Source organism: Myotis yumanensis, unplaced genomic scaffold, assembly GCF_028538775.1.
Source record: "Myotis yumanensis isolate MYYU_CA2020_CCGP unplaced genomic scaffold, mMyoYum1.0.hap1 SCAF_2, whole genome shotgun sequence".
Lineage (NCBI taxonomy): Eukaryota > Metazoa > Chordata > Mammalia > Chiroptera > Vespertilionidae > Myotis > Myotis yumanensis.
Window position 1 is genome coordinate 80,523,780 of NW_027223753.1, and position 25,859 is coordinate 80,549,638.

Below are 25,859 nucleotides of genomic sequence, written 5' to 3' on the forward strand. Positions count from 1 at the left end.
CCTGAATATAAAAGACAGAAGTCCTCTTAGGATATAACAGAGTTCTTTATGTGGAAACATTAATTTTTTTTTACAAGTGAAAAAATAAATACCTTTTGGAATAAAGGCTTATATGCTAATATGTGCCCATAAAAAAGTAGAGTTTTAATATCTGACAAAATGTCTGTGCAAAGAAACAAATGCATAAACACATTACTGCTACATTAAGGCAATATGAAAAGTATACTCAGAAATCTCAGTAAAGTGACAGTGTAGCTTTCTAGCTTTAACTCAGCTAGTATTGCACCCAATACAGTCATCTAGGTTTCCCGACGTCCTAGAGAACCTACAAGCTGACCAATGTCCAAAATGCCCAAGTGGGAGTGGAAAACATGACTAATATAGAAACAGAACACCCGAAACCCCTCTAAGACCTATAGAGGGGACAACCACAAGTTAATGCTTAAGCACTTACAAAAAAAACCAAAAAAACAAAGCATACAATATCTAGATACTATTATAAGGCTGTGAAAGGCTTGATGGCTCAAGCAAAAGTGACCCCTGGGTGAAGCTGGGGTACTGTGCTTGGGAGAACGGAAGAACACCCTTGTTTGTACTCTACGAAGCTTCCTTTCAGTGAGCAACACTCCCCTTTCCCAGGAACACGCTCCCTTTCCGATCTTAAAATAAAACATTCCCCCAACTCAAGAGGCCCAAGGAGTGCTGATTCCTCCACTGAAATCTTTTTGCCAAATTGGTAGCATTTTATATTTGGAAGCTTGGGGGTAAGGAGGGGTGGGGAAGGGACAGGAAGCCACCCACATTGAGTTATCTGTTTTCTACTAGCCAGACTGGTTTAAATCTGACAACTTGGTTGTCAACTTTTTAACAGTCAGATGATTGATTTTTAAATGTCTGCCTTCTAATCATTCTTGAACAAGTTACAAAAACAGAAATGACATTAAAAACGATGCCTATGTCTTTAAGAAAAAATTTCCTATTAAAAATGTTCAGAGCTCTGTGACCATACCAAAAAAAAAAAAAAAAGCCCCCCCAAAGTAACCAGGTAAATTCTTAAAACCAATTCTTACCAAATTGGCTGCAGGTAGGAAACGTACCTTGGGATACACTAAGAGACTTACAACATCACTTCCTAAAAGGTACCCACTTTTTGGCTATGTTGCCACCTAATGACATCAGAGGTTAAACTTATTCCTTTACTTTATCATAAAAAGAATGGAAGTCCGAGGAATGTGTCCATGTTCGCACTCTCCCTGTCCCCACCACTGGAGCTGCTGATGGCAAGTTTTGGTGGTGAGGAGTGTTGTATTCTTTCTATTCTTCCTTTTTTAAAATGTTGCATGGCAGATGGGTGTTGGAGTATTTATTTTCTCCACAATCTATCATCCTCCTAGTTCGTAACAGCACAGCTCATGGGAACATGGCCTGTGTGAGAAGTGCACAGCAGATCAGATGATGGTGAGGTTGAGGAGACTGGTGTGGGTTGGAAGGTAGACGTGCTGAACATGTTCTACCAGCGACCTGCAGACAGGACACGACTGCAAGAGAGAAGCCAACAGTACCTGTTAGGATACCTCCGACCTGTGTCTTCAGTGTTCACCTGTGGCACCCATTACATTCTGTTTCCTAAATAAGCTTCAGTCACAATTGTTTCTAGCTTTCAACTGGCAGAGATCTTAGTTTTCTAACCAGTGTGAAAGTTTATACTTTACAGGGGATTAAAAACTAATATTATGAAAAAGGATAAACTGAAGGAAATGGATGAGGTTTTTCGCCAAACTCTAAGCAAGGCACAATGAGTCAAGTGATTTCCAAAGGCTTCTTGCTGTCCCCACATGGGCAGGTTGCCCCCCGCCGCCCCGCCCCTCCCCAGCAGTGATGCAGGAGTTTCTTCCAGAGACTGTGTGCTGGCTCGGCTGGCTGACGCAGGCCAGAATCACTGGCTTGATGCCACCTGGCCAGCGAGTGTGGCTCTGCTCCCAGTCCCAGGCTTCTCAGTAAGCACGGCCCCTCCTAGGCCAGAAAGGGAGCCTTAGGCACATGGGCAGAAAAAGATAAATCCAGGACCACTCCGGGGAAATAATTTGTCACAATAGCACTATCTACTCAAGGACACAGGCATTTTGTTGGCTCAGGTAGCTCTCAAAACAGCTCTGAAATGAGCACTTTCTGAAGGACTAGCTGTTATTTAGGACTAGTTTTACATAAAACCATAGTGAAATTTAGCAACCAGTTCTGAGAAATGAAAAAAATTAAAAGAAATTATCCTAAGAGGAAATGTAAGGTACAAGAAAGGAAAAAAAATACTATATATGAGCTGCTTTTATTTTTTGTATTAATACTAAAATTAGTTTGACTTGCTAAGTAAGAGCCACTCCAAGGGGTCCTTAGAGGCAAATGCAGTAATAAGAATAAATCAGTTATAAATAATCACAAAGTAAACTACCCATGGATAATTGAGAATTGACTCTTCCTCAAATATTTTAAGTAAAGACCATCCTCTCAAGTGTCAGCAAATGGGAGGCAGCGTGACACAGAAGGGGAAGCCCTGGACCAGCCCTCAAGAGGCCAGATTCCAGCCCTCAGCTCAGCACCAGCTAGATGCAGCACCTTGTGAATCTGAGCTTTGCTTCCCGCACTTAAAGAGTCTAGGGCTTAATTACACGGTTGAAAATAGTACCCTAATCAAAAATGTTTCAAAAGGGCAATGCCTTTCAAGTCCCCGAACACAAAGCCCCTTCCAGGTGCAGGTGGACATTCCCGTTTTGTATATCGCCCAGCCATCACCTGGCAGGTAGCAGTGGCTCACTATGAACTGGAGGGATGAGTGAGGCTGTGGGGAGAGCAGGCCGACGGACCCCTCACCTGGAGCTGGGCTGCGCAGCCCTCACAGCACACAGTGTGGCCGCAGGGGCAGAAAGCAGAGTTGATCTCCTCCTCACAGCACAGCATGCACAGCATGGCCTCCTTCAGCTTGCGCAGCTTCTCCTGCAGCACCCGGGTCTGCTGGCAGCTGAGGCCCTCGCAGCTGCTGCAGTTCATGCTGCTCTCCGAGGCCTTCAGGGGCGAGCTGGGAGGGCTGTGCTCGCTTCTGGGGACCAGGTCCACCACGCCGGCATTGTACAGAGCCCTCCTGGCGTGGTCATACACCTCCTTCGATGTTCTTTTAATGTCGAAGACATACTTCTTGCCGAGGTTAATGTTCTCATTCAGAAACAGAGATGCCAAGTGGCCCTTCAAGTCTCGACTGTACTGCATCATGACGGCACTGGTCACTGTGTCACACCTGCGGGGAGATTGAACAGCCACTTTAGCACAGACGAGCCTGCCATTCCTGAGATTCAGACCATCAGATATTGCTGTGACGCAGAATATTCGTGTCAGCAGACATTCAATATTCCTACTTGCATGCTTGAAAGTATATACTTCCAGTTTCATGGGTGTTAAGGATAAAGCAGCCGTAAACGTCAGGGACAGCGAATGTTCCCTCCCCCTGCAAGGACATGAGCGATAGACAAAGCAGCTTGTGGCAAGGAAAAAGGACATTTTTCTTTGAAGTATTGGTTTTATGTTAAAAATTCCTACATATTTTCCATCCTGTTCCACAATTTGCATGTCTATTTTAGCATAAAAAAAGTTCAGGGTGCCTGCCAATTAAATTTCTTAGCTCTAATTTTCCAAATGTTTGTGTGAAACTCTACTTTAATCACCCTCTAAAATGAGGGTATCAAAATTGTTATTAAAAATCCTTATAATGTAGTGAGGATTCAGGAGCACAGCTCTGTCAGAAAGGAGAGGATTCAGGTCATCCTGGTGGGAAAGGGCTAAAGGCAGCACCACGAGGGTGGGGTGGGGGTGGGAAGAGAGGGGGTGGAGGGAGGAAAGTGCTGTGAGGAGGTACTGGGAGGAGGCAGGAAGAGGTGAGCTGGGGAAGGGAGTCTGTAGTGATACACATGCCCTTTCTGTGGGAAAAGCTGGACGACGTCGCTAAGGTCTCCTCTGCTACAAGAGAATTGAAGTGTTCTAAAGCAGCTGATTTCTTAAATTTGGTACACGGTTACTGACACACCACCACCAGACTGAGGGAGCCTCACTGCCACCTGCAAACCTTAGAGCTGAGGATGGACGTTAGCTGAGGTTAACTGCGGTACGTGCCTGTAGAAAGCATGCGTCTCCGTGATTGCTCGGTAGAGCCCGCTGGCAGCCCTGGTGCTGATCATCTTAAACAAGAGCACGATGCTGTTCCCAGACTCCTTGGTGATCGTCAAGTACACATTCTTTCCCGACTGGGTGGCCATCTGCACCACGGGGTACGCTATCCTGGGAGACAGGAAGAGAAGAGTGAGCAAGCCCAGTCGGAGAGATGTGTCATCGCGTGCACCTTCACAGGATTCTCTGTGCTCATGCCCCAGTGACAGAATCAGGTGCTCATTCAAGTACCCGGTTCCTAGTTAGGAAGGCAACTGTGGGTCAGTGGAGAGAAGTGGTGGAGCAAATTTGTTTTTTTGGTGGTGTTTTTTTCACTAATGTTGTGGCCCCACCCCATAACAAAGAAACAGAATTTCTGGAGGATGAGGCCCAGAAATCATGATTTCAAAAAGATTCCCAGGTGATTCTAATGTGCAGCCAAGGTTGAGAACCACTGGTATAGATGAAAATGAGATTTTTATACCAGTGAGCGACTTATTTGAAAAAAATATTCAGCCTGTCACATCAATACACTTGAGTTAGTATTTTAAAAAATAATTAGTTATCAAAGCCTGAATAAAATGAATGCTTGTAGCAGAATGAAACACTTCTGTTCCTAAAGGATGACTGTCCAGTAAATCCCACTCCATTTTCTATTTTCATGGTCAGAGCTATGAATGTATACATATATGTAGGTCTAAAGAATTCAAGACTTGGATTACCTATTAATTGGGGTAAAGTCATCTTTACAAATTGAGATTCCTTCAGGTCCAACCCCAATGAGGAGCTTCTGTCCTTCGCTGTCCCTCACAGAGTGCCATTCGATGCCGTAGTTTTCCATCGTCGACACGATCTGCAAGACCTGGTATTCAGCTGAGGCCTGGCTGGTCCCCTCCAGCTCCTTATGCTTTGCAACAATGCTGCAGGCCACCAAAAGGCAGAGAGGTACATAGAGAGATTAACTTATGCAGCCTTTAGAGAAAAGTCTATCATTTTCATTAGTGAATTCTACTGACACTGTCATTTGTGAATCACAGTAACTTAAAGCTATATATTATTGCTGTTTCTTTTATTTAGCCAACTTACTGTAAAATACTTCCAAGACACTAGTCAAGATCTTGGCTATTAAATATTCAGTAGAAAGACTACTGGGGATGCTGGATGAGGGTGAATTGGAAGAATTATGAAAATCTCCAAAAATACATGTAAGCAATTTCTATGCAAGAACTTCTTATGCATTTGTCTACATTTACTTTGTAAATTTCACTAAAACAGCATTATAAGGGATGGATTAGATGTTTGCAACTGAAAAAAGACAGGATTTATTTGATCTACTGTGGTGGACACCCTCTAATCTAGTCCTTAAAGATCCCCACCTATGGGTGCTCTCCCCCTTGGAAATGTCATCCCCCTTAGTGTGGGCTAAATCGATGACTTGCCTCTAATAAACAGAATATGGCAGTGATGGGAAGCCACTCACTTCTGAAATCCTATATAATAAAACCCTAATATGCAAATCGACCAAACGGCAGAATGACCAGTTGCTATGACACACACTGACCACCAGGGGGAAGATGCTCAACACAGGATCTGCCCCCTGGTGGTCAGTGCGCTCCCACAGGGGGAGCGCCACTCAGCCAGAAGCAGGCTCACAGCTGGCGAGCGCAGTGTCAGGAGCCTCTCCCACCTCCGAGGCAGCGCTAAGGACCCCTTGGGGGATGTCTGCCTGGCAGACATCCCTTGAGGGGTCCCGGACTGTGGGGGAACACCCCCCCCGCCCCCCGCACAAATGTCGTGCACTGGGCCTCTAGTTACGTTTTAAGAAGACTGTGACGTCCATCTTGGTGTTCTCTCTTGCTCTAGCTTGGGTTGCTTGTCCTGCGTGAAGACAGCTACCACATAATGAAGAGGCTCCGTGAAGAGGCCCATGTGGCAAGGAACAAGGCCTGCTGACAAGCCACCCGAGTCAGCCTGGAAGCGGATCCCGCCCTCCTCCGCCAACAGCGTAACAGCAGCCTCATGAGGGATCCTGAGCCTGAGAACCCAGCCATCCAGGACCAGATTTCTGACCCACAGAACTGGGGGATGGTTGTTGTTTTAAGCTACTAAGTTTTGGGGCAACTTGTTACTGAGGAATAACTAGGACACCTCTGTTAGGTCTCCTGGTTTAATCCTCACTGGGATGAAGAGGATTCCAGCATATAGGACAGGCTTTTGATTTTAGAAAACTTGCAATCTTAAAAGGTCAGAGATTTTTTTAAACTCCTGTTATATAGCATTTTATATAAGGGCATTTATTTGTGTGAATTATGTGCTGTGTTTATAGGTTTCTCAAACAAAAGGCTAAGAATCTTTTGAAAATAACTGGTTAAATTGGACAGCTGTCTAGTTTTTAACCTCACAAATTATCTATACATACCATAGGTTCCTTTTCCTCTGGAAATGCGTATACATTTGCTAGGTCTACGGGCATAAACACCAGCCTTAACTTGCATGAAGGCTCACCTGTTCAAGGCTGCACTAGAGAGCTCCTTGGCACACAGCTCCTCGTAGCTGTACTTGGCGGTGTTCTGGTTATAGTCTCCAAACTTGGTCTGGGCCAGGAGGGCGCTGAGCTCCACTGCCTGCTCTGGAGAGCATTGGAGATGGCCGGCCAGGAGGGCCTCCTTGATGTGTAAGAAAAAGATATGCCTACGAAGCAATGCAAGAATGAGGTTATGCTGGGAACTTCATATCAAACTCAACCTGCTTAGCATTTTCACAACCCCTTTTAAGTATGGAAAACAGCATTTAAAAAGCCACCCTTAAAATGCTTACATTGAAAAACTTTTTTCATCATGAGTATCCAGGTAAAATAAGTCTAAAGACTATTACACCTCAAGTTTCTGCATTATAGTTTTAAAAAAGAAATACTATAATACAAAAAAACTTTATCTTGATATGGAATCAGTATCTTAAGATCCTCACCTTTATTGAAATGACCCCCACATCTCTACTTTTAGCCTAAACTTCTCTCCTAGGAATCAGATTGAAATGTCCAGGTGCCTGTAGATTTCTCCACTGGGATGCTTCCCAGTCTCTCAATTTTAGCTCATTCAAACCAAACTCACCATCTTCCTTCCCAAGTCTGCTTTTTCTTCCAGTGGAAGCCATAGTCTGATTTGCTATTTTTCCCAATAAACTCACTTTTGACTATTAATCTTATTTCCACCTACTTTCTATTTCTGAAAACTCTTTAAATCCAGCTCTATTCCTCCCACTTTTACCTCCCCTGCCCTACTTGCACCTTTACACCTTCAAAGACTTTACACATCCTCTAAGCCAGTGGTTCTCAACCTTCTGGCCCTTTAAATACAGTTCCTCATGTTGTGACCCACCCATAAGATTATTTTCGTTGCTACTTCATAACTGTAATGTTGCTACTGTTATGAATCGTAATGTAAATATTTGATATGCAGGATGGTCTTAGGCGACTCCTGTGAAAAGGTCGTTCGACCACCAAAGGGGTTGCGACCCACAGGTTGCGAACCGCTGCTCTAAGCAGATCTCGCTTCTAGACTCTGAGCTGATCCACTTTCCAAGCTGCTTGCTCTGGTATGTACTTGCCATTTTTCTGCTCAGAATTCTGCCAGGGGTCCCACTGTTTCCGAAAAAGCACCCTGTCAGCATGGACCCAGGCTTCTCCACCCTCCCGCCCCACCTTCCTACCCATTTCTCCTGTCATTCCCTCCAGCCACTCTGCCCAGGGAAAGAGACATTTCGTCTCCCTGGGAAACCCAACATGTTCCTGCCCCTATGGCTGGTCTTGCTGCTCCCTCTGTCTTGTAGGCCATTCTTTCTTTCCCCTCATTTAGCTACCCTTTCATCTTTATCACTTGCAAACTATTTTTCCCTATTATGGTATTTGACATATTCTAACTTCTTAAGTGCCTCTAATATCAGAGAGCTCCATAAGTGCAAGTAAAACTGCATATAGGAGAAACCAAGATGGTGGCATAGGTAAACACCTGAAATTGCTGCCTCGCACAACCACTTCAAAACTACAACTAAAAGACAAAACGGACATCATCCAGAACCACAGGAAGGCTGGCTGAGTGGAAATTCTACAACTAGAAGGAAAGAGAAAAGCACACTGAGACTCAGAGGAGGTGCGGAAGTAAAGTGCAGAGGTACTGAGGCGTGCGCGGAAAGGGCTGGCAAAGGAGGACGCAGTTGTCTTTTTCAATCGGGAGGGAGACACAAGCTCCCCACTGCTCTGAACTCCAGTTCCGGGTGAGTCTCTGGGGACCCAGACTCGTACAGGGGGGAAACTGGACTGTCTGGTATCAAGTGGTGGCTTTCTCTCAGAGGTGCTTGCAGTGATTACCAGAACACTGAGACTGAGACCCAGGGACTCTTAGGGCAGGGCTGAGGATCAGCCATAGATGTTTGCTCTGCCCTGTTGATTCCCTGAGGCCCCGCCCCACCCAAGCTGTATGCAGAGGCTTTGGCATATGAATGGCCTGGCCCTTTGCAATCTGAAAATTACCTAACAAACTGCAGCTGGGCCAGACAGACCCAGAATATCGAAAAGAAGGCCCAAGGCCCCACAGCAGCTTGCATTGCTTCACAGCTGGGCCTCATCTGGGCACCTCCAAACCCCAAACAAAGAAGAGGAATCTACAGATCTCTCCCTAGCTCCTGCTGGGTAGCCTCAGGCAGAGGCTAAATTAGCACCTCCTTAGAGATCCAATAGCCAGTGTACTCAGTGGTCAGAGTGGGACCATCCAGATTACAACTCCTTAGAGCCATAAGGGACATACTCAGGGGCAGGCTCAGTGAGCACCAAAGCCCCACTGAAGCAAGTCCTGTCCCATAAGGATGTCTCCAGCACAGAAATTCTCCCACCGTAGACACAGCTGATTCTCACAGCCAATTGGCATGGAGGTCAATTCCTCCCAGTGATACCTACAACAATCAAGGCTTAATTGCAACAAGACTGTGCACAAATCCCACAAAGGAGTGCACCAAGAGTGTCCACCTCAGGTAATTGGGGAGGCTGAGCCACTGGGCCCTATAGGACACCTAGCACAGAAAGCCACTCTATCAACACAGGGAAGCAGCCAAAATGCAGAGACAAAGAAACAGGTCACAAACGAAAGAAATGGAGGAAAGCAAACTACTGGATATAGAGATCCACCTTAAACCACGGTTATAAGGTGACTCAAGAATTTTCTAGAAACCGCTGATAAATTTAGTGAGACCCTCGAGGATATGAAAAAGGACCAACTAGAAATTAAGCATACACTGACTGAAATAAAGAATAATATACAGAGATCCAACAGCAGACTAGAGGATCGCAAGAATCAAGTCAAAGATTTGAAATACGAAGAAGCAAAAAACACCCAACCAGAAAAGCAAAAAGAAAAAAGAATCCAAAAATATCAAGATAGTGTAAGGAGCCTCTGGGACAACTTCAAGCATACCAACATCCAAATTATGGGGGTGCCAGAAGAAGAGAGAGAGCAAGATATTGAAAACCTATTTGAAGAAATAATGACAGAAAACTTCCCCTACCCTGTGAAAGAAATAGACTTACAAGTCCAGGAAGCGAAGAGAACCCCAAACAAAAGGAATCCAAAGAGGACCACACCAAGACACATCATAATTAAAATGCCAAGAGCAAAAGACAAAGAGAGAATCTTAAAAGCAGCAAGAGAAAAACAGTTAGTTACCTACAAGGGAGTACCCATACGATTGTCGGCTGATTTCTCAACAGAAACTATGCAGGCCAGAAGGGAGTGGCAAGAAATATTCAAAGTGATGAATAGCAAGAACCTACAACCAAGATTACCCAGCAAAGCTATAATTCAGAATTGAAGGTCAGATAAAGAGCTTCACAGATAAGGAAAAGCTAAAGGAGTTCATCACCACCAAACCAGTATTATATGAAATGCTGAAAGATATTCTTTAAGAAGAGGAAAAAGAAGAAAAAGGCAAAGATAAAAATTATGAACAACAAATATATATCTATCAACAAGTGAATCTAAAAATCAAGTGAATAAAAAAATCTGATGAACAGAATAAACTGGTGAATAGAATCAGGGGCATATAAAGGGAGTGGACTGACAATTCTCAGGGGGAAGGGGTGTGGGGGTGCAGGAAAAGACTGGACAAAAATTGTACACCTATGGATGAGGACTGTGTGTGTGGGGAGTGGGGAAGGGCAGAGGGTGGGGTGGGAACCAGGTAGAGGGGAGCTATGGGGGGAAAAAAAGAGGAACAACTGTAATAATCTGAACAATAAAGATTTAGTAATTAAAAAAAACTGCATATAGTCTATAATTAGTTTACATTCATTCCCACCTAAGTTTCATCCCATTTGACCTGTCCTAATTCTATACAATAGTACCTTCTACATTTACTAAAAGGTCTGCCATACTCAGAAACTTGTGGGAAACTTCAGGTATTGTTGCCTGCGAATCCACATTGCCCAAGATTCTCGAGAGAGCATATGAATGTCCACAGACAGATTGGCCTAGGTTATAAAATTGGTCTCTGGTAGTGTGTAGGTATAACCTCCCTTTGATGACTTGTTATATAGCCTCTCAAACTAGGAGTAACAACCACTGGCAAAGCTTTGAACACTGTTCTGAACAGAGCTCAGAAGATCAGCTCAGCTGGATACCCCATTCCTGCCCTCAACACTGCGTTTATTCATATACTAGCCTGTGTCTGATGTTCCAGGTAGAGGGGGCAACATGAGCTATGCGAGAAAAGGAAGAAGAAAGTGCGACTAGAAATATAAGGAGGAGCTCTTCTGAGAGTCTTGTCAGGTTGACAAGAGCCATTAATCTCCCTTTAAGAACGGTTTAAATTTAATGTTCCATGTCTTCTATAATGACAGAGAAATGTTTAAAATGATCAGACTCTGCCAAATACTACAGTCTTTTTTCTTTATTCAAAGTCCCTATGAAGAAATCACAGTAAGAATGCGTAATAGCAACGAAAGAAGATAAGTGTGTTTTTTATTAACCCAAACATCTGCTAGTCTTTAAAGTATTTCTGACATACTGCCAAACTGAGGGGGGTTCCCTACTGGGGCAAAGAAATAACCACAAAAATAACTTGCTTTAAAACAGCTCTCTGAGGACTGAGGCCTCGCATCCCCCAAACGTCAGTGTCACAACACAACGTCAGCCCGCTGAAGGCCTTTTAGACGACGTTCAGTAAACTTCACCTTGGCTCATGCACCTCTGTCTCTGTACTCATCAGGGAGCATGTTAGTAGAAAATGAGATCTGAATATATGCTCATATTAAAGAAGGAATGATGTGCTGAAAGGTTGTGAGGGTATCACCACAAGCTAACTCTTTCAACTTAATTACCGCTTATGTGAAAGTGTCTTTTAAGGTATTTACCAAGTATCAAGTCAGAGACTCATGTCTGCTTTATTAAAAAGTATAGCCTGAAAGAGTTTCAAAATCAGTCCAATTTCTTTTTCCAAACTATGCATGCCTACTTCTGAAGAGACAGCTGCCAAGACCAAAGGCGAAGCAGCAGGCACACAATATTAACAGGTGGGCAGCAGCTCGAGAGTAATGCTGGTCCTTTCCTGGCGTGTGGGTCAGAATTAAAAAAGGGGGCAGGACAAGTGGCCTTTTCTACATACTCCACATTCTAGGCTGGACTGCAGTCATTACCCTGTAGGCAGAACTCTCCTTTCTGTTGACATAACTTTCTGACAGGGCCCTGCCTGCATTTTTTCAGTTTCATGGCTACAAAGCAACCTTTCATTTCAAGTCAACAAATATTTGCTGTGCATTCCCTCTGTGCCAAGCCCTACGCTGGGGTTACAGGGTGAACAAGTCTGACTGTTCCTCTTTAGATGAAACTTACAGCCTTTTAGTGTGAAGGAACACATTCTGGCTTTTGGTGACCACCTTATGCTGTCCAGGAGAACCGCACAATGGAGCAGTGACAGCAAAGGTCACCAGCTGTGACAAGCCATCAGCAGACTATTTAATGTGCTCTTTCCAAGAGGGAGGATGGCAGAGCACGGAGACACATTGCCAATAACGAGCCCAGTGATGGCTCAATAGTTAGGGCCGGTTCTCCTATTATTTTATCTCGAACCATCGGGCCTGTAACTGTCTGGCTCATGGATTTCCCCCCTCTGTTTTTCTGTATTGTGTGAAAGGTTACCAATAATATCAATAACAAGCATATGTGGTCAAAGAAGCCATCCTGCAGTGAATTATTTTTACTTTTTTACCTAAAGATCCAAAGTGGTTAATATATCTAATTTAATTTAGGCTACATCCTACCTAGAATCACAAACAGAATGAAAGCCTTTGGAAAAAACTCTTGTCTGTCTTAGCAAAGGTCTATGAATATGTCCCACAGACATAAACCCAAAGTGTATTTTCTAAACATTCCCTGGTTACATCTTAAAATACATGATTCTTCAAGTTTTACCCAGTTACTAAGAAAATGGATATTTTCAATACATGGATCACATTTTGGAGGCCAAAGTGAAACATCCTGGAAAACTCATATCTCTGCATCATGGGTACAAATGAATTCCTACTTACTGTAGCATGATGGAAGATTTAAAAATGAAGCGAATATAAGGATATACCAAATTTTAATTAGATAAAAGAATCATATTCTTGATATATATTTTTGTTTCAAAGTACTTCAAATTTCCTCTGTTCTAAAAATTAATTTATTTCCGTAGCTTTAAGGAATTAAGGCATTTATCTTTTATGAATTGTAACCAGAGAATCTTCCTCTAAACACTAGCTTGAGTTATAAGGAAATCACCTAAAAATCAAAGTAGAACTTTCTGCAAACCTGTTGGGAGTCGTCTATCTGTTCATCACGGATGGCTACTCTCAATTACTGCCCTCCAGGCATCTTTCCAGTTACATCATTTTAAAGAGCTTTCTGTGACACAAATATAACATAACTATATCTCTGTAATATTAAACTCAAAATTTAAGTAACTAACCTAAAACATCCTTCAATTGGCTAACTAGCTATTTTTAAAAACCCTCTAGTGCCAATAATTTGCCTCCAAAGACCTGACTGACCCTGGCCATCTGTTATTAATGGTTGGTTTGTCCCTCACCTAGTGAGACCCCCACTGAGATCACCAGTATGCCTACCTCAGTCCAATGAGTCACTTAACCACCATCAGTTTATTTTAAACCAAAGACTGCCAATTTATACTTTAAAACCATCAAATCAAAACAGAACTGCTGTAAGAGTTTTTTGTTTTGTATCTTAAATTCTAGGGAAACAAAAATCATTTCAAGAAGGATCATAGGCCTAAACATAAAAGCAATAACCATAATGCTTTAAAAATTAAACAGCAGAGAGTATCTTCATGACATGGGATAGGCAAAGGTTTCTCATGATCATTAGCAAAAATTATAAAAGAAAAAAAATGGATAAATTAGACTTTACCAAAATGAAAACCTCTACTCATCAAAAGGCAACAATAAAAGAAAATATAGTATTTACAAAACACATATCTGACAAGCATCTGGTATATGTAAAGAATTTGCAAAGCTCAAAAATAAAGGCGCCCAGCCAGCATGGCTCAGTGGTTGAGCGTCCACCTATGAACCAGGAGGTCAAAGTTAGATTCCTGGTCAGGGCACATGCCTGGGTTGTGGGCTCGATCCCCAGTCTGGGGTGTGTAGGCGGCAGCCAATCAATTATTCTGTCTCATCACTGATGTTTCTATCTCTCCCTTCATCTCTGAAACCAATAAAAATATATTTACAAAAATAATAAATAAGGCAACAACTCAAAAATGGGTAAATGACTTCAATTACTGCCCTCCAGGCATCTTTCCAGTTACATCATTTTAAAGAGCTTTTTGTGACACAAATATAACATAACTATATCTCTGCAATATTAAACTCAAAATTTAAGTAACTAAAACATAGATAATTCACAAAAGAAGATGTACAAAAGGCCAATAAGCACATGAAAAAGTGTTTACTACCGAGAGAAACGTACAAATTGACACTGAAGGCTGGGAGGGATGTGGAGGCACTGGACTCTCATACATTCTCAATGGAAGTGCAGAATGGTACATACAGGGTTTTGGGAAGAGGTCTGGAAGTCACTTATACAACTAAGCGTCTGCCTCCTCTATGATACAGCTATTTCAATCTTAGGTATTTAGTCCAATGAAAACACATGTCTACCCAAAAGACTTGTACTTGGATGTTTATAGCAGCTTTATTCATAAGAGCCAGAAAACAAGTCTTCATCAAGAGGAGCATAAACAAACAATAGTACATTAGTACATTCATACCATGGAATACTATCCAGAAATAAACAGGAACAAACCACTGTGTGTGTATGTATATGTGTGTGTGTACACACACATATACACACACACACACACACACACGTGATAGATCCCATAAATTTATGATGTAACAAAAAGGCAGACACAAAAGTGTGTGCACTGCATGATTCCACACATGAAGCAGAACAAGCATAATGAATCTATGCTAGAAAAACATACCACCTTGGTTGTACAGCCGGGTGGGTGGGAGAGGGTAAAGAGGGTGGGAACTGACTGCAGAAGGGCATGAGGAAACTTTCTGGAGTGATGGTAATATTCTAAATCTTGATAAGGGTTTGGATTAAACAGGCACATCCATTTGTCAAATACCCATTAAATGGTGTAATTAGAATTTATACATTTCATCATATGTAAATTCTATATCAAAAGAAAAAAAAGAATTGTAGGCAAATATTGAGGTCTGGTTAATGGTATGCATACTGAAATATTTAGGGGGAAGTGTACTTACACCCAATTTATTTTGAAAAGCACCAGAAAGAGTGATAGAAGGTAGAGGGACCAATAAATGGATAAAAACGTGGTAAGGCAGGTAGAGCAATGGCAGTTGATAGTAAAATTTAGAGTATTGGGTGTTCACTGTAAACATCTTCAACTTATCTGTATGCTTGAAAATTTTCATAAAGAAGTCTGAGGAAAAAAATACTAGCGAAAATCCCTTAGGGTCTAGGTCAGCCGTGGGCAAACTACGGCCCGCGGGCATCCGGCCTGTTTGAAATGAATAAAACTAAAAGAAAAAAAGACCGTACCCTTTTATGTAATGATGTTTACTTTGAATTTATATTAGTTCACACAAACACTTCATCCATGCTTTTGTTCCGGCCCTCTGGTCCAGTTTAAGAACCCATTGTGGCCCTCGAGTCAAAAAGTTTGCCCACCCCTGGTGTAGGTTCAGAATTCAAATGAATAGCTAGCTATACCTAAAATGAACCATCTAACCTACACTTCATGGAAGGCTTGCAATTGAGAAACCTGTCACAGCCAAATAATTACTAAGTCAGGTCTCCATTCAGGCTTAAGGAAATCCTTCTCAAAACCCAAAATGCAAAATGGGAATCACTAATAAATTTGCTCCTCCTTGATGTCCAAGAAGTTAAAAGATATGGAGGTGGAGGGGTGGTGCTGGTGGTGGAAGACATTCCCAACTTCAAAAGTGATTACAACCCACACCAGAAGAATACTATTACTTGGAAGCATAAAATCTGCATTTCTAAAGAATATGATTACTCACCATAGATATCCGTCCTTGACAAACAACAACCCAGGCACTCCTGTAGCTAACAGTGTTAACTACAATCTCTGTAACAATTAGTGGGGAGTGCTGGCAGGTCCCGGAGAAGTCTGGCATCAGGCTGCAGTAGGATACAACTAAAGATAAATACACCTGGTGCCCCTGGAGCTATGCACCTCTGGGCACCCTGAGTCTGACGCTAAGTGCCATCTAAACCTTCAAATTTTATTTACAAATTATATGGTCAAGATTAAAAGTTCAGTTGGATTACATAAACACTGATTCCTCAATGTTTTTGGGAGATTTCATATAAATATATAAGTATCAGAAATTAGAAATTCATAAAGAGACTGACTGAAGGTGCCCAGATGGGAGATCTGTGGCTAAAATAAACATAATAACGAACTTCCTGTATTCTGAGCAAAAAAGGAAAACAGAGAAGTTAGAATTCAAATTCATACTTTCTTTGGCAATATCACAAAAGTCTGTTTTACTATTCGTACTTTCCTGGAGCATATTTTATATTTGGGCATAAAAAAAATACCACCCAAAGAAAATAAACAAATGGCCTCTAGGGTGAGGTGAAGGGGGTGAAGGAAGCAAAAGAATGCTAAACACAGCAAATTCTTAACAGAGAATAATCGCTACAAACATGTTTTAATGGTGAGATTTCTTTTAGTCTCAAACTTTTCAGTTTGTAGAAGCAAACTGGCAAAACATTTTAATTTCTATAAGAAAATATTTATCATCAGTATAAGCTAACCTGATTTTTATTTATTTCCAAGTTCTGAATTCATTGATCCAACAAATATTTAGGCACCTGCTAGACTCTGGGGATACAATGAGGATCAGCTCCCTGTTTCATGGAATTTAGGTTATTAGAGTGGCTGACAATAAACAAATTGTCACATCAGTAAATGCAGCATTATACCCTCATTTAATGCTATAAAGGAAAATTACATAATGTCTTGGGAGAGTTTAGTTTTCTGAACAGGCCTGGAGATGGTTTTCCTGAGGAGTGGTGACTGAGCTGCTGTCTGAAGGCAGATGGATTTAACCAGGGGCAAGTCACTCATCACTTGCCCTAATCTCTGGTTTTGACAATGTTGACAAAATCTGGTCTGAATTGCTATGAATACTCAAGGGCCTTTGAAAGGCAAGAATTTCAAAGATTATTATTTCAGACCTACTTCCAGAATACATTAGTTTCACTTTTAGTTTGAATCCATAGCATGGCAAACATCTGCTGAAAATACCTGCTGTCTCCATCTCTGAAATGTGCCAGCTGAGTCTAAACAAGACTCCCTGGTTACTTTCCAGATTCAAGAGCAAACATATTAATCTGTGTAAAGAACCAAATCTAAAATTAGGCCAAATCAGAGACCAATGAACTCTATGTATCAACCGCAGCAGACACTTGATAGGTTTTTTTCTGTTTTCAGAGAAATGTACTGGGGAAAAATATATAGAGAGGAAGCAGAAGCAAAAACAAAACAAAACAAAAACCAACCAACCAACCAACAAATCCATTGCTAGAAGAGGTTTTAGACACAACCTAGTCCCAGGCTTTCAACTGAGATAAAGAGCTGTCTCAGTTTTAGAAGTCTGCGCACACTGGTAGTTGGTGGCAGAGCTGGACCTAGAATGCAGGGCTTCTGCCTGGACCCCAGTACCCTCCTATTACAAACAGGCTTTCCTGGCTGTCAAGCTCACAGCAGCCTCCCTAATCCAATGCAAATATATTAACTGGGCCCCAGTCAGGCCAGCTCTATTATGAGCAGACTACTTTAATTGTCCACTGAGGACAACTCAGCCAGGATATTTCAGTACCACTTAATAAACAGGCCAGACACTTTGAGTACACTAAGTGTACCCTGATGACTTGACTTGGAGACAGTACACAATCACCTCTCATAACTGGACTGGTAAAACTGAGTTTACTCACTACATAAACACATCTATTTCATTTTTTTGTGTCATTTTATATGAATATTTTATAATGAATAATTAAACAATGAAAAGTTTATCAACCAGCTTTATCTTGCTAACATAACATTAGGAGAAATAAGTATTTTTGTTCTCCAGTATGATGCACATAAAAATAATGCTAATTGTAACTAAACTGGACCCAGTACAACTTCTGGTCCTAATTAATAGGTACAAATGCTGCCCTAGCCAGTTTGGCTCAGTGGATGAAGCGTCAGCCTGCGGACTGAGGGGTCCCGGGTTCGATTCCGGTCAAGGGCATGTACCTTGGTTGTGGGCACGTCCCCAGTGGGGGGTGTGCAGGAGACAACTGATCGATGTTTCTCTCTCATCGATGTTTCTAACTCTCTATCCTTCTCCCTTCCTCTCTGTAAAAAATCAATAAAATATATTTAAAAAAAAAAAAGAAAAAAAAAGGTACAAATGCTAATTACAAATCACTTTAGTTATTAAGGCAGAATGCTATATAAACTATATGTGGCATTTTCTTAATATTCTGTGTTTCAGACAACCCCACAAAAACAACTAAAATGCACCAACATTCTTTTTAAAGATTTTAAAAGGAGTCTAAAACCTGGGCATGGGCCCTGACTGGGAATCCAACCATAACCTCCTGGTTCATAGGTGGAGGTTCAATCACACTGGCCAGACTAAAGATTTTTAAAAATTGACTTTTAGAGAGAGAGGAAGGGAGAAGAAAAGAGGGAAACATCGATGTAAGAGTGAAACATAGATCGGGCATTGAGCCCACAAGCTGGGTATGTATCCCAACCTAGAATTGAACTGGCAACCCTTCAGTGCACAGGACGATGCCCAACCAACTGAGTCAGAGCCACCAACAGTTTAAAAGTAAGTCAAAAGCCTAGATCACACTAATCTATATACAAAAGCCTAATATGAAAATTGTCCCCTCAGGGGTTTGACCGAGAGTTCGATCACTCGCTATGACCTGCGCTGACCTCCAGGGGGTGGCACGGAATGAAGGAAGGCCCCGGCTGCCAGCTGGCAGCTGGGGAAGGAAGGCCCTGATCGGCCCTGATTGCTGGCTAGGCCTAGAGACCCTACCCTTGCATAAATTTTGTGCACCAGGCCTCTAGTTTTTTCAGTAAGATTCCAAAAGGATTGAAAATCAATTAAAATGACATAGTCTAAGTAGGTAGGTACATTCTTTGGATATTAGGCATGAATCTCAAGAATCAAAGTCAATTGAGTCAATAAAATAGGAAATCTGATTCCAAGTCTAATTCACAAACTGTTTATTTCTTGCATGAATAAAATATTTTGATAATAGCTATTAATTCAAATATTAGAAAGCACAGGTAAAGATCATTTTATAGTAAAATTTAAAGTCTGTAAGCATTCATTATACAAATGTATAATGTACAACTATAGTCATTGTTTAAATTATCTATTTGTTCCTCCAAGCTCCTGCAGATTTAAAAAATAAATCTGTGTCATCAAAATAGATTTGTATCTGGAGGCCCTGAATGATTACAAAATCATGATAAAAGTACACAATGAAAATAGCAAAATATTGTGTTTTATATATTTTTTTCTCTTACTTGATAGTTATCACACTAAAGTGAAATGTAGTAAGTTTTCACAACCCAGCTTTAAGTAAACACACACACACACACACACACACACACACACACACACAAAACCATTCTGATTCACATAGCCAGCTAAAACATCCTTAAACATGCAAGCACTTGAATATTTTGCAAGACATTTTTAGGAACACTAAGAATTCCAATATATCAGTTACTTTAGAAACAAAATTAAACATTTATCTCACTCTTTAAAGCTCCATAACAAGGCAAAACAGAGATTTCAAATGCAAATGAATAGTATTTCAAAATATGTTTCTATCAGTCCTTGGGGTAAACAAACAAAAATATGACATGTTAAAAACTCTTAAGGTCTACTGTTTATTCATCATTACTCAGAGTTTTCTCACTCACATTTTCCATGTGCATGGCAAATTTCCAAGCCAAAGGGTAATGAAAAAACATTAGAACTTAGACCAAAGTTTGCCATATTTAGAATTAGTTGTTTTTCTTTTTCCTTTTCCTTTTTTTGACATGCCACTATAAGATTTAGGTCTCTTGCATATCAGCAATAAATATGAAACACTGGTTCCCAGTTTGGCTCATCCTTCAGAAAAGTATTACAGTCAAGTCCAGAGGAGAAAACATTTTCAGTTTGAGAGGAAACCACATGCTCCAGCTGTCTACCACTACTGGTGGTTTCCTAGAAGTAAACAATCTAAACGCAACAATCACGTGTAACATGTCTGGGTCAAAGTTGGGTAACGCTGGTCTTAAAAGAGTTGCCTTACTAAGTTTTCAAAAAACTTCAAAACTTTAAAAATTCTGCATGAAGTAGGACAGAGCTCTTTACTATACATTGTAATCTAACACTAGGTTGAAGAAGTTGACCAAGTTTAAGTAATCCAAGAGGAACTGTTTCCTGTTTTCAGTTAGAACGTCTACAATGACCTACAGTAACCTCTGAGGCAGAGGTTACCTGGGGGTATTAGATGCTACTGTCTGAAAGTCAATTGGGTTCATTCTTTCTCATTCATTCATATTCTTTCTCTCTCTCTCTCTCTCTCTCTCTCTCTCTCCACTAACCTCAAGTGTTTGTAAGAATTCATCCCTGTTCTCTCATTGTGTATAAAGGCAAGAAAAACCACAAGAAGAGTTGGAAAATGTACCTCAGGCCAACTACATAGCTCCCTCTTCACCTCAATAAAAGGTCTGTGTCACAGAAAACGTCTAAGTTAGCACCCAATTCACCCTCTATCAAACAAATGTGCCTGTGAAGGGAACATCTCGGGGAAGGCACAATGACCCATTCTAAGAGAACCAAAGGTTTATTTGACATTGGTTTATTTTAGCATCACTTTACCGAGTCTGCTCCTGTAAGATGAGATGAGGCTCCACGAAGAACTTGACTCTCAGTTTAAGCCGGTAAGGGGCTAGCCCATCCATCTGCTGGGAGATCCGGTTTCTCAGATTTAGCCATAAACTTTCACCTTTGCTACCCGTAAATTGCAGTCCAAAATAATCAACTTCTATAATTCCCAACCGCCTGCACACCTAAAACAAAAATGAATGCAGCATGGATGAGCACATGGTCCACGTAGTCAAAGCAAACCTAAGGACTCCGTGTGAGTCTAAGATTCCTGCCCATTTCTTACAGAGTTCAACAGTGTTACAATTTCTGTTGTAAACTGGGAGAACAAAGTTCTTAGGCTCCAGTAGTGCTAAGCCACACTAGGTGAAGTAGAGAGGCTTATCCTTCCTTTAATACCTATGACATGGCCAATGGCAGTGAAGAAAAACGAGTCCTCAAAAGTAGCCTTTCAGAAAAGCTGAGGGTGACCATTTTCCTTCTTATTCCAATCATCAGAATTCCCTTCACCAACAGAACAGACACAGCTGATTTGGCAGCTTAGTATCTGGGCAATTTTAACCATCTGGACTCAAAAGAAAAAAAAAAAATGACGAAACACGCCACAAGTGTCACTAAGCTTTACAAGAGGTTTCCCAAACATCTCAGGTCTGGGAGGTTTCGGGGCACAGCGTTTCACTTGAGATCAAATCTGCTTTCTGCTACACCAGTATCCACTGCTTGGAACCATTCCTCACTCTTACGGAAGCGCCGCGTGCTTCAAGACAACTGCGGAGTAGACGACCAAAGCCTATGGTCCTCGAATCCCCAGCAAATCCCGAGATGCAGGTGAACGGTCCATTTGAGAAGCAGCAAGACACAAGTGCCCGGCTTGTCTGCCAGGCAATCCGGGACCTGAGACCTCATCTTGAGACGCAGGTGTCATTGCCAGGCCCCGCGGGGGACCAAACAAGCGGCATGATGCACACACCTGCGGCAGGTGAGCTGGCCCGCCTTCTTCTGGGAAAGTGCCGAGCTGGGGGACTGGGTGGAGGTGGGGGGGGGGGGGAGGGAGAGCCGGCCGGATGGCCGGCGACCGCATGCGTCCTCGGTGCCCCCCACCATGCGCTGCCGGCGCGCCGGATCGAGGCCGTACGCCCCACGCCGCGGGGTGGAGGGGGCAGGAGCCGGGTGCCTGGGGTACTCTGTCCCGCGCCGCGCTCCCCCCACCCCAGCCGCCGCCTCCGCAGCTCCGCCCGGCCCCTGGCAAGCGGTGCGCCCAGGCGCCTGGCGCCGCCACGAGGCCCCTCCGCCTTGGAGGACCAGTGAGGTCCCCTCTTGGCCCTTCATCCTCACCTGGTTAAGGCAGTCCTCGCCGTTGGCTTTCGCTTCCACCTCCACCTCCATCAGCACCGCGTCCGGCCTCGTCACATAGCACAGCATGGCTGGGGCCGCCGCTGCCTCCACAGCCGCCTCCTCTTTGGTGTGCGCCGGGCTGCCGCCTCGCCACTAATCAGACCCAGTTCCGGGCTCGGCGAGGCTGGCCCTCGGGAGGCTGCCGCCCAGCAGACCGCCGCCTGCGCCCCGCGGCCGCCGCGCCCTTCCGCCAGCCGGCTGTCCGGGTCTCCGCGGCGGCGCCGCACTCCAGCAGCCCGACTGCCTGCGCCGCGACAGGGACTCCTCTGATATAGCGGCCCCGCCCCCTCCGGCTGGAGGCCCCGCCAATCACGACGGCTCCGCCCCGCCTCCGCCGCCCCTCCAGCCAATAGCGGCGCCCGCTCAGCCGCGGCCTCACCTCCCAGCGCCGGCTGAGTTCCCGGGCCGCCCTGGGAGCTGGCAGCTTGCGGGCGCCGAGTGCTGCGGGTGGAGGGAGGCTCTCGAGCGCACCCGCCGCCTCTGCCCGCTGGGCGACGCTGCATCAAGCCAGCGACCGCCCCGGGCTCCGAGGCGGGGACGCCTTTCTGTTGGGCTTGAATTTACGGTGATTGCACGCCTCCACGCTGCCGCGGTTCTTCAGAAACCTTGGGTCTCTCCCCCAAAACGCAGTTCGAAATGTGAAAAGGAGCAACCCCAAGGCCTAAGAAAACTATTTTCCCCGGGGATTTGCCACAGTGTGTTGTTGAAGACGGGATGTTCCTCATTTCAGAATACGTCATTTTAAAAGCAATCTGAGTATAAAAGTTTTTGCAACTGACCAATGAGCCACGGAGATTTGATCCAGAGTTTCTGCACGAATCCTCGCCAGCGTCTTCTCTTTACCTGTTGTGCTGAATCAGAACACCTTGTAGGGCACTAAGGCCCTCTCTCAGGTTGCCCATTCAAGCTCACGTCTTGTCTCCATTCATTAAACATTCATTAAGCACCCGCTGTGCTGCCTGATCCTTCTCTCCTGCTCCCAAATGTTATCCTCATCCTAAAGACAAGGGACTCAACTCAGCCCCTAGCAGGTGGTATAACCTCGGTAGTAGCTGTTAATAATTAAAGGTCTGCAACTCTTCACTCATTTACTGTTTGTTCCTCTCTGCCAGCACAATGCTTAGCCTGGCTCTTTGGTTTCTTTAAAGGAAAGGAGAGCAGATGTGGACCCTTTGAAAGCTTAATTCATCTCTCTGAAGCTCGGTGTCTTTAACAGTAAAATGGAGACCACGTATCTGCTCTGCTTTCCTCCCCAGCCCCCAGCATTGCTGTGAAGAGCAGCAGAGATAATGTTTGTAAAAGCATGTAATGGCCCTGTATATGTAAGGAGATGGGTAACTTCAGTTCTGTCACTGCCTGCCAATGATGCCTGCCTCGACCCCTTTTTCCTGGTCCCAATGATCTCTGTCCCGAAGCGTTTATTTCTGAAGTAGGAAGGATCCTGTGCTGTCGATGGACATGTGCCCTCTCACCTTTCTATGTCTGATAGAAACACCTCACCATATTGTGCTGCTGAGTGGCCCCTTCTTGCATCAACTCCTGCTCCCCATTTCTTTAATTTCAGCTTACTGACCTGGGAAATTTATCTGGGAGATAATATTTGGATGACTGTTATCTAATCTATGCTTAATCACTAGAAAATTTAGAACAGGGAGAAGAGGTTAAGCAAGGTGCAATGGTTAATATTTTTGTTTATTGAGAGACTAAGCTGGCTAAACCAAAGCCAGCTAACCAAAAGCTGGCTAACTTAAGCAAAAAGGAATTCAGGGCACAAGTTTGGGGAGGTCACAGAATCAGTGGGGATTAGACACGAAAATGAATAGGAAGGAAGACTTATTGGTTGGCCAAGAACAAAAACAAATAAAAATAAAACAATCTAAAACCAAAGCCAAATACTTGTTCTGTGAAGAAACTACTTTAAAAATAAATTATATTTCTTGTTTTGGCAGGCATATTTTAAATCCAAGCCCAGATTATGCTCGTGGTAAAGGATGGCTGGTCGAGATTTTAGTTGTTTTTGAAATTAAGAAATATCAGATAAGACTGAGGAGAAGGATTTCTTAAAACAAAAACAAAAAAGCAAAACTAAAAAAAAGGAAAATGGCTTTTTGGAGGAGAGAGGAATCCTGATAACAGGGGGGAAAAGAATACTCCTTCTACTAGCTTATATGGGAAATAGGAGCCCAATCTCTCTCTCTCTCTCTCTCTCTCTCTCTCTCTCTCTCTCTCTCTCTTTCTCAGAAGAGACTAGTTAGTTAAGGAATGGGAAAGCTAAGTTCGCTGCTGACTGGGTGAGAAAGCAGAGTGCTGCTCAAAGACTTGATTGGGAACTAGAAAGACCACAGTAGAATTACTTCCCAGAGGATCCTACCATCTGGTGATGCTGCTAAATGTCTGGAGCCAGTTTCAAGCCCCGGCTGGGCCAAACTCCAAAATAAGAGACTCAGAACTCAGCCTGGGGGTGGTAGCTGCATTGCACCCAGAGTGACAGAGGCAGTTCTGAATTAGCCAGAGGGACCTGGAGGGTATTATGCTAAGTGAAATAAGCCAGTCAGAGAAAGACAAATATCACATGATCTCACTCATATGTGGGGTCTAAAGAACAAAATAATCTGGTGAACAAAATAGATCCAGAGACAGAAACATGGAACAGACTGATGAATCTCAGAGGGAAGGTGGGGGTGAGTGGTAGTTGGGAAGAGATTAACCAAAGAAGCTGTATGCATAGATACAAAACCCATGGACACAGACAATAGTGTGGGGAAGGCCTGGGGCTTGGGGTGGGGGGAGGGAGCGGGCTAGAAGGGGTCCTATGGGGGAAAAATGGGTACCGCTGTATTACTTTCAGCAGTAAAGATGAATTTTTACAATTAACCAGCAAAGTACAAAGATCAGATCATGAAGGTAGATTTTTAAAAACAGAAATCATAACTAAGTGGTAGAGTCGGCTGAGCCAGTTCAGTGCTGGCGGATGAAACACCCCCAAGCACCACAGTTGTTCTCTATGTCTCGAATGCTAGGGCTAAAGACTGAGCACTAGGTGATATTTGTAGAAGGTGATGTGATGATTGGTTCAGAATTTTTTCTTCTGCTTGAGCGCTAGGTCTGATCTGGCCAGCTGGGTACCTACCCTTGCTCATTTCTCTCTAAACACTTCACACACTACTGCAGAAACCCTGTGCTGGGTCCAAGGACAGGCCTTCTCCCTCCCTCAGTGTTCATTTATAAGAGCGTGGAGGGAAGGACACTCAATGACTGTCTGAAAAACTGTCTGCTTTCACACGTTATGCAAGCTAATTATTCACATAAGCAACGTTTCATTTTGCACAAGTGTGTTAGAATGCGTCCAGTGAGCTGAAACCTCTCGTTTGAAATACTGGACTTGGGAAATTCAGAAGTAGTTTCATTTGACCCTGGCCTACCATCAAAACAGAGTGGCTCATTTTCAAAACTGGCTGTTTGAAGAGTGAAAGAAGGGATGAAGAAAGAATAGGCAAAACCCGTATTACAAACTTCGGAACATTCAAAATAGCGTTGTCTTTATTAGCAGACAGTTTAAATGATTTTTTTCTATCAGTTATTCCATATTTTTCTATCTGTGAGAATAGTTCATGTTCATGGCAGACTACTTGGAAAAGACTGAAAAATACAAGGGGAAAATGTACCTGTAATTTCATCAGGTATTTTTAGTTCGTATTGATGCTTTACTTTTGTACTCTGCGTGCAGTGCTCTAAGTTTTGATTGGGATATAAACAAATACAGCACATGAACTTC

At 43.1% G+C, this 25,859-nt stretch overlaps 1 protein-coding gene across 1 annotated transcript; it reads right to left on the reverse strand.

Annotated features, from left to right (window-relative positions):
* Positions 1-22,311, reverse strand: MYLIP (myosin regulatory light chain interacting protein). Its single transcript, XM_070405695.1, has 7 exons — positions 22,025-22,311; positions 20,684-20,874; positions 6,694-6,879; positions 4,911-5,108; positions 4,156-4,320; positions 2,866-3,286; positions 1-1,538 (listed from the first exon to the last, which is right to left on the reverse strand). The coding sequence occupies exons 1-7, from the start codon at positions 22,109-22,111 to the stop codon at positions 1,449-1,451; spliced, it is 1,338 nt and encodes a 445-aa protein (XP_070261796.1). The 5' UTR covers positions 22,112-22,311; the 3' UTR covers positions 1-1,448.
* Between the last annotated feature and the right edge of the window lie 3,548 nt (positions 22,312-25,859).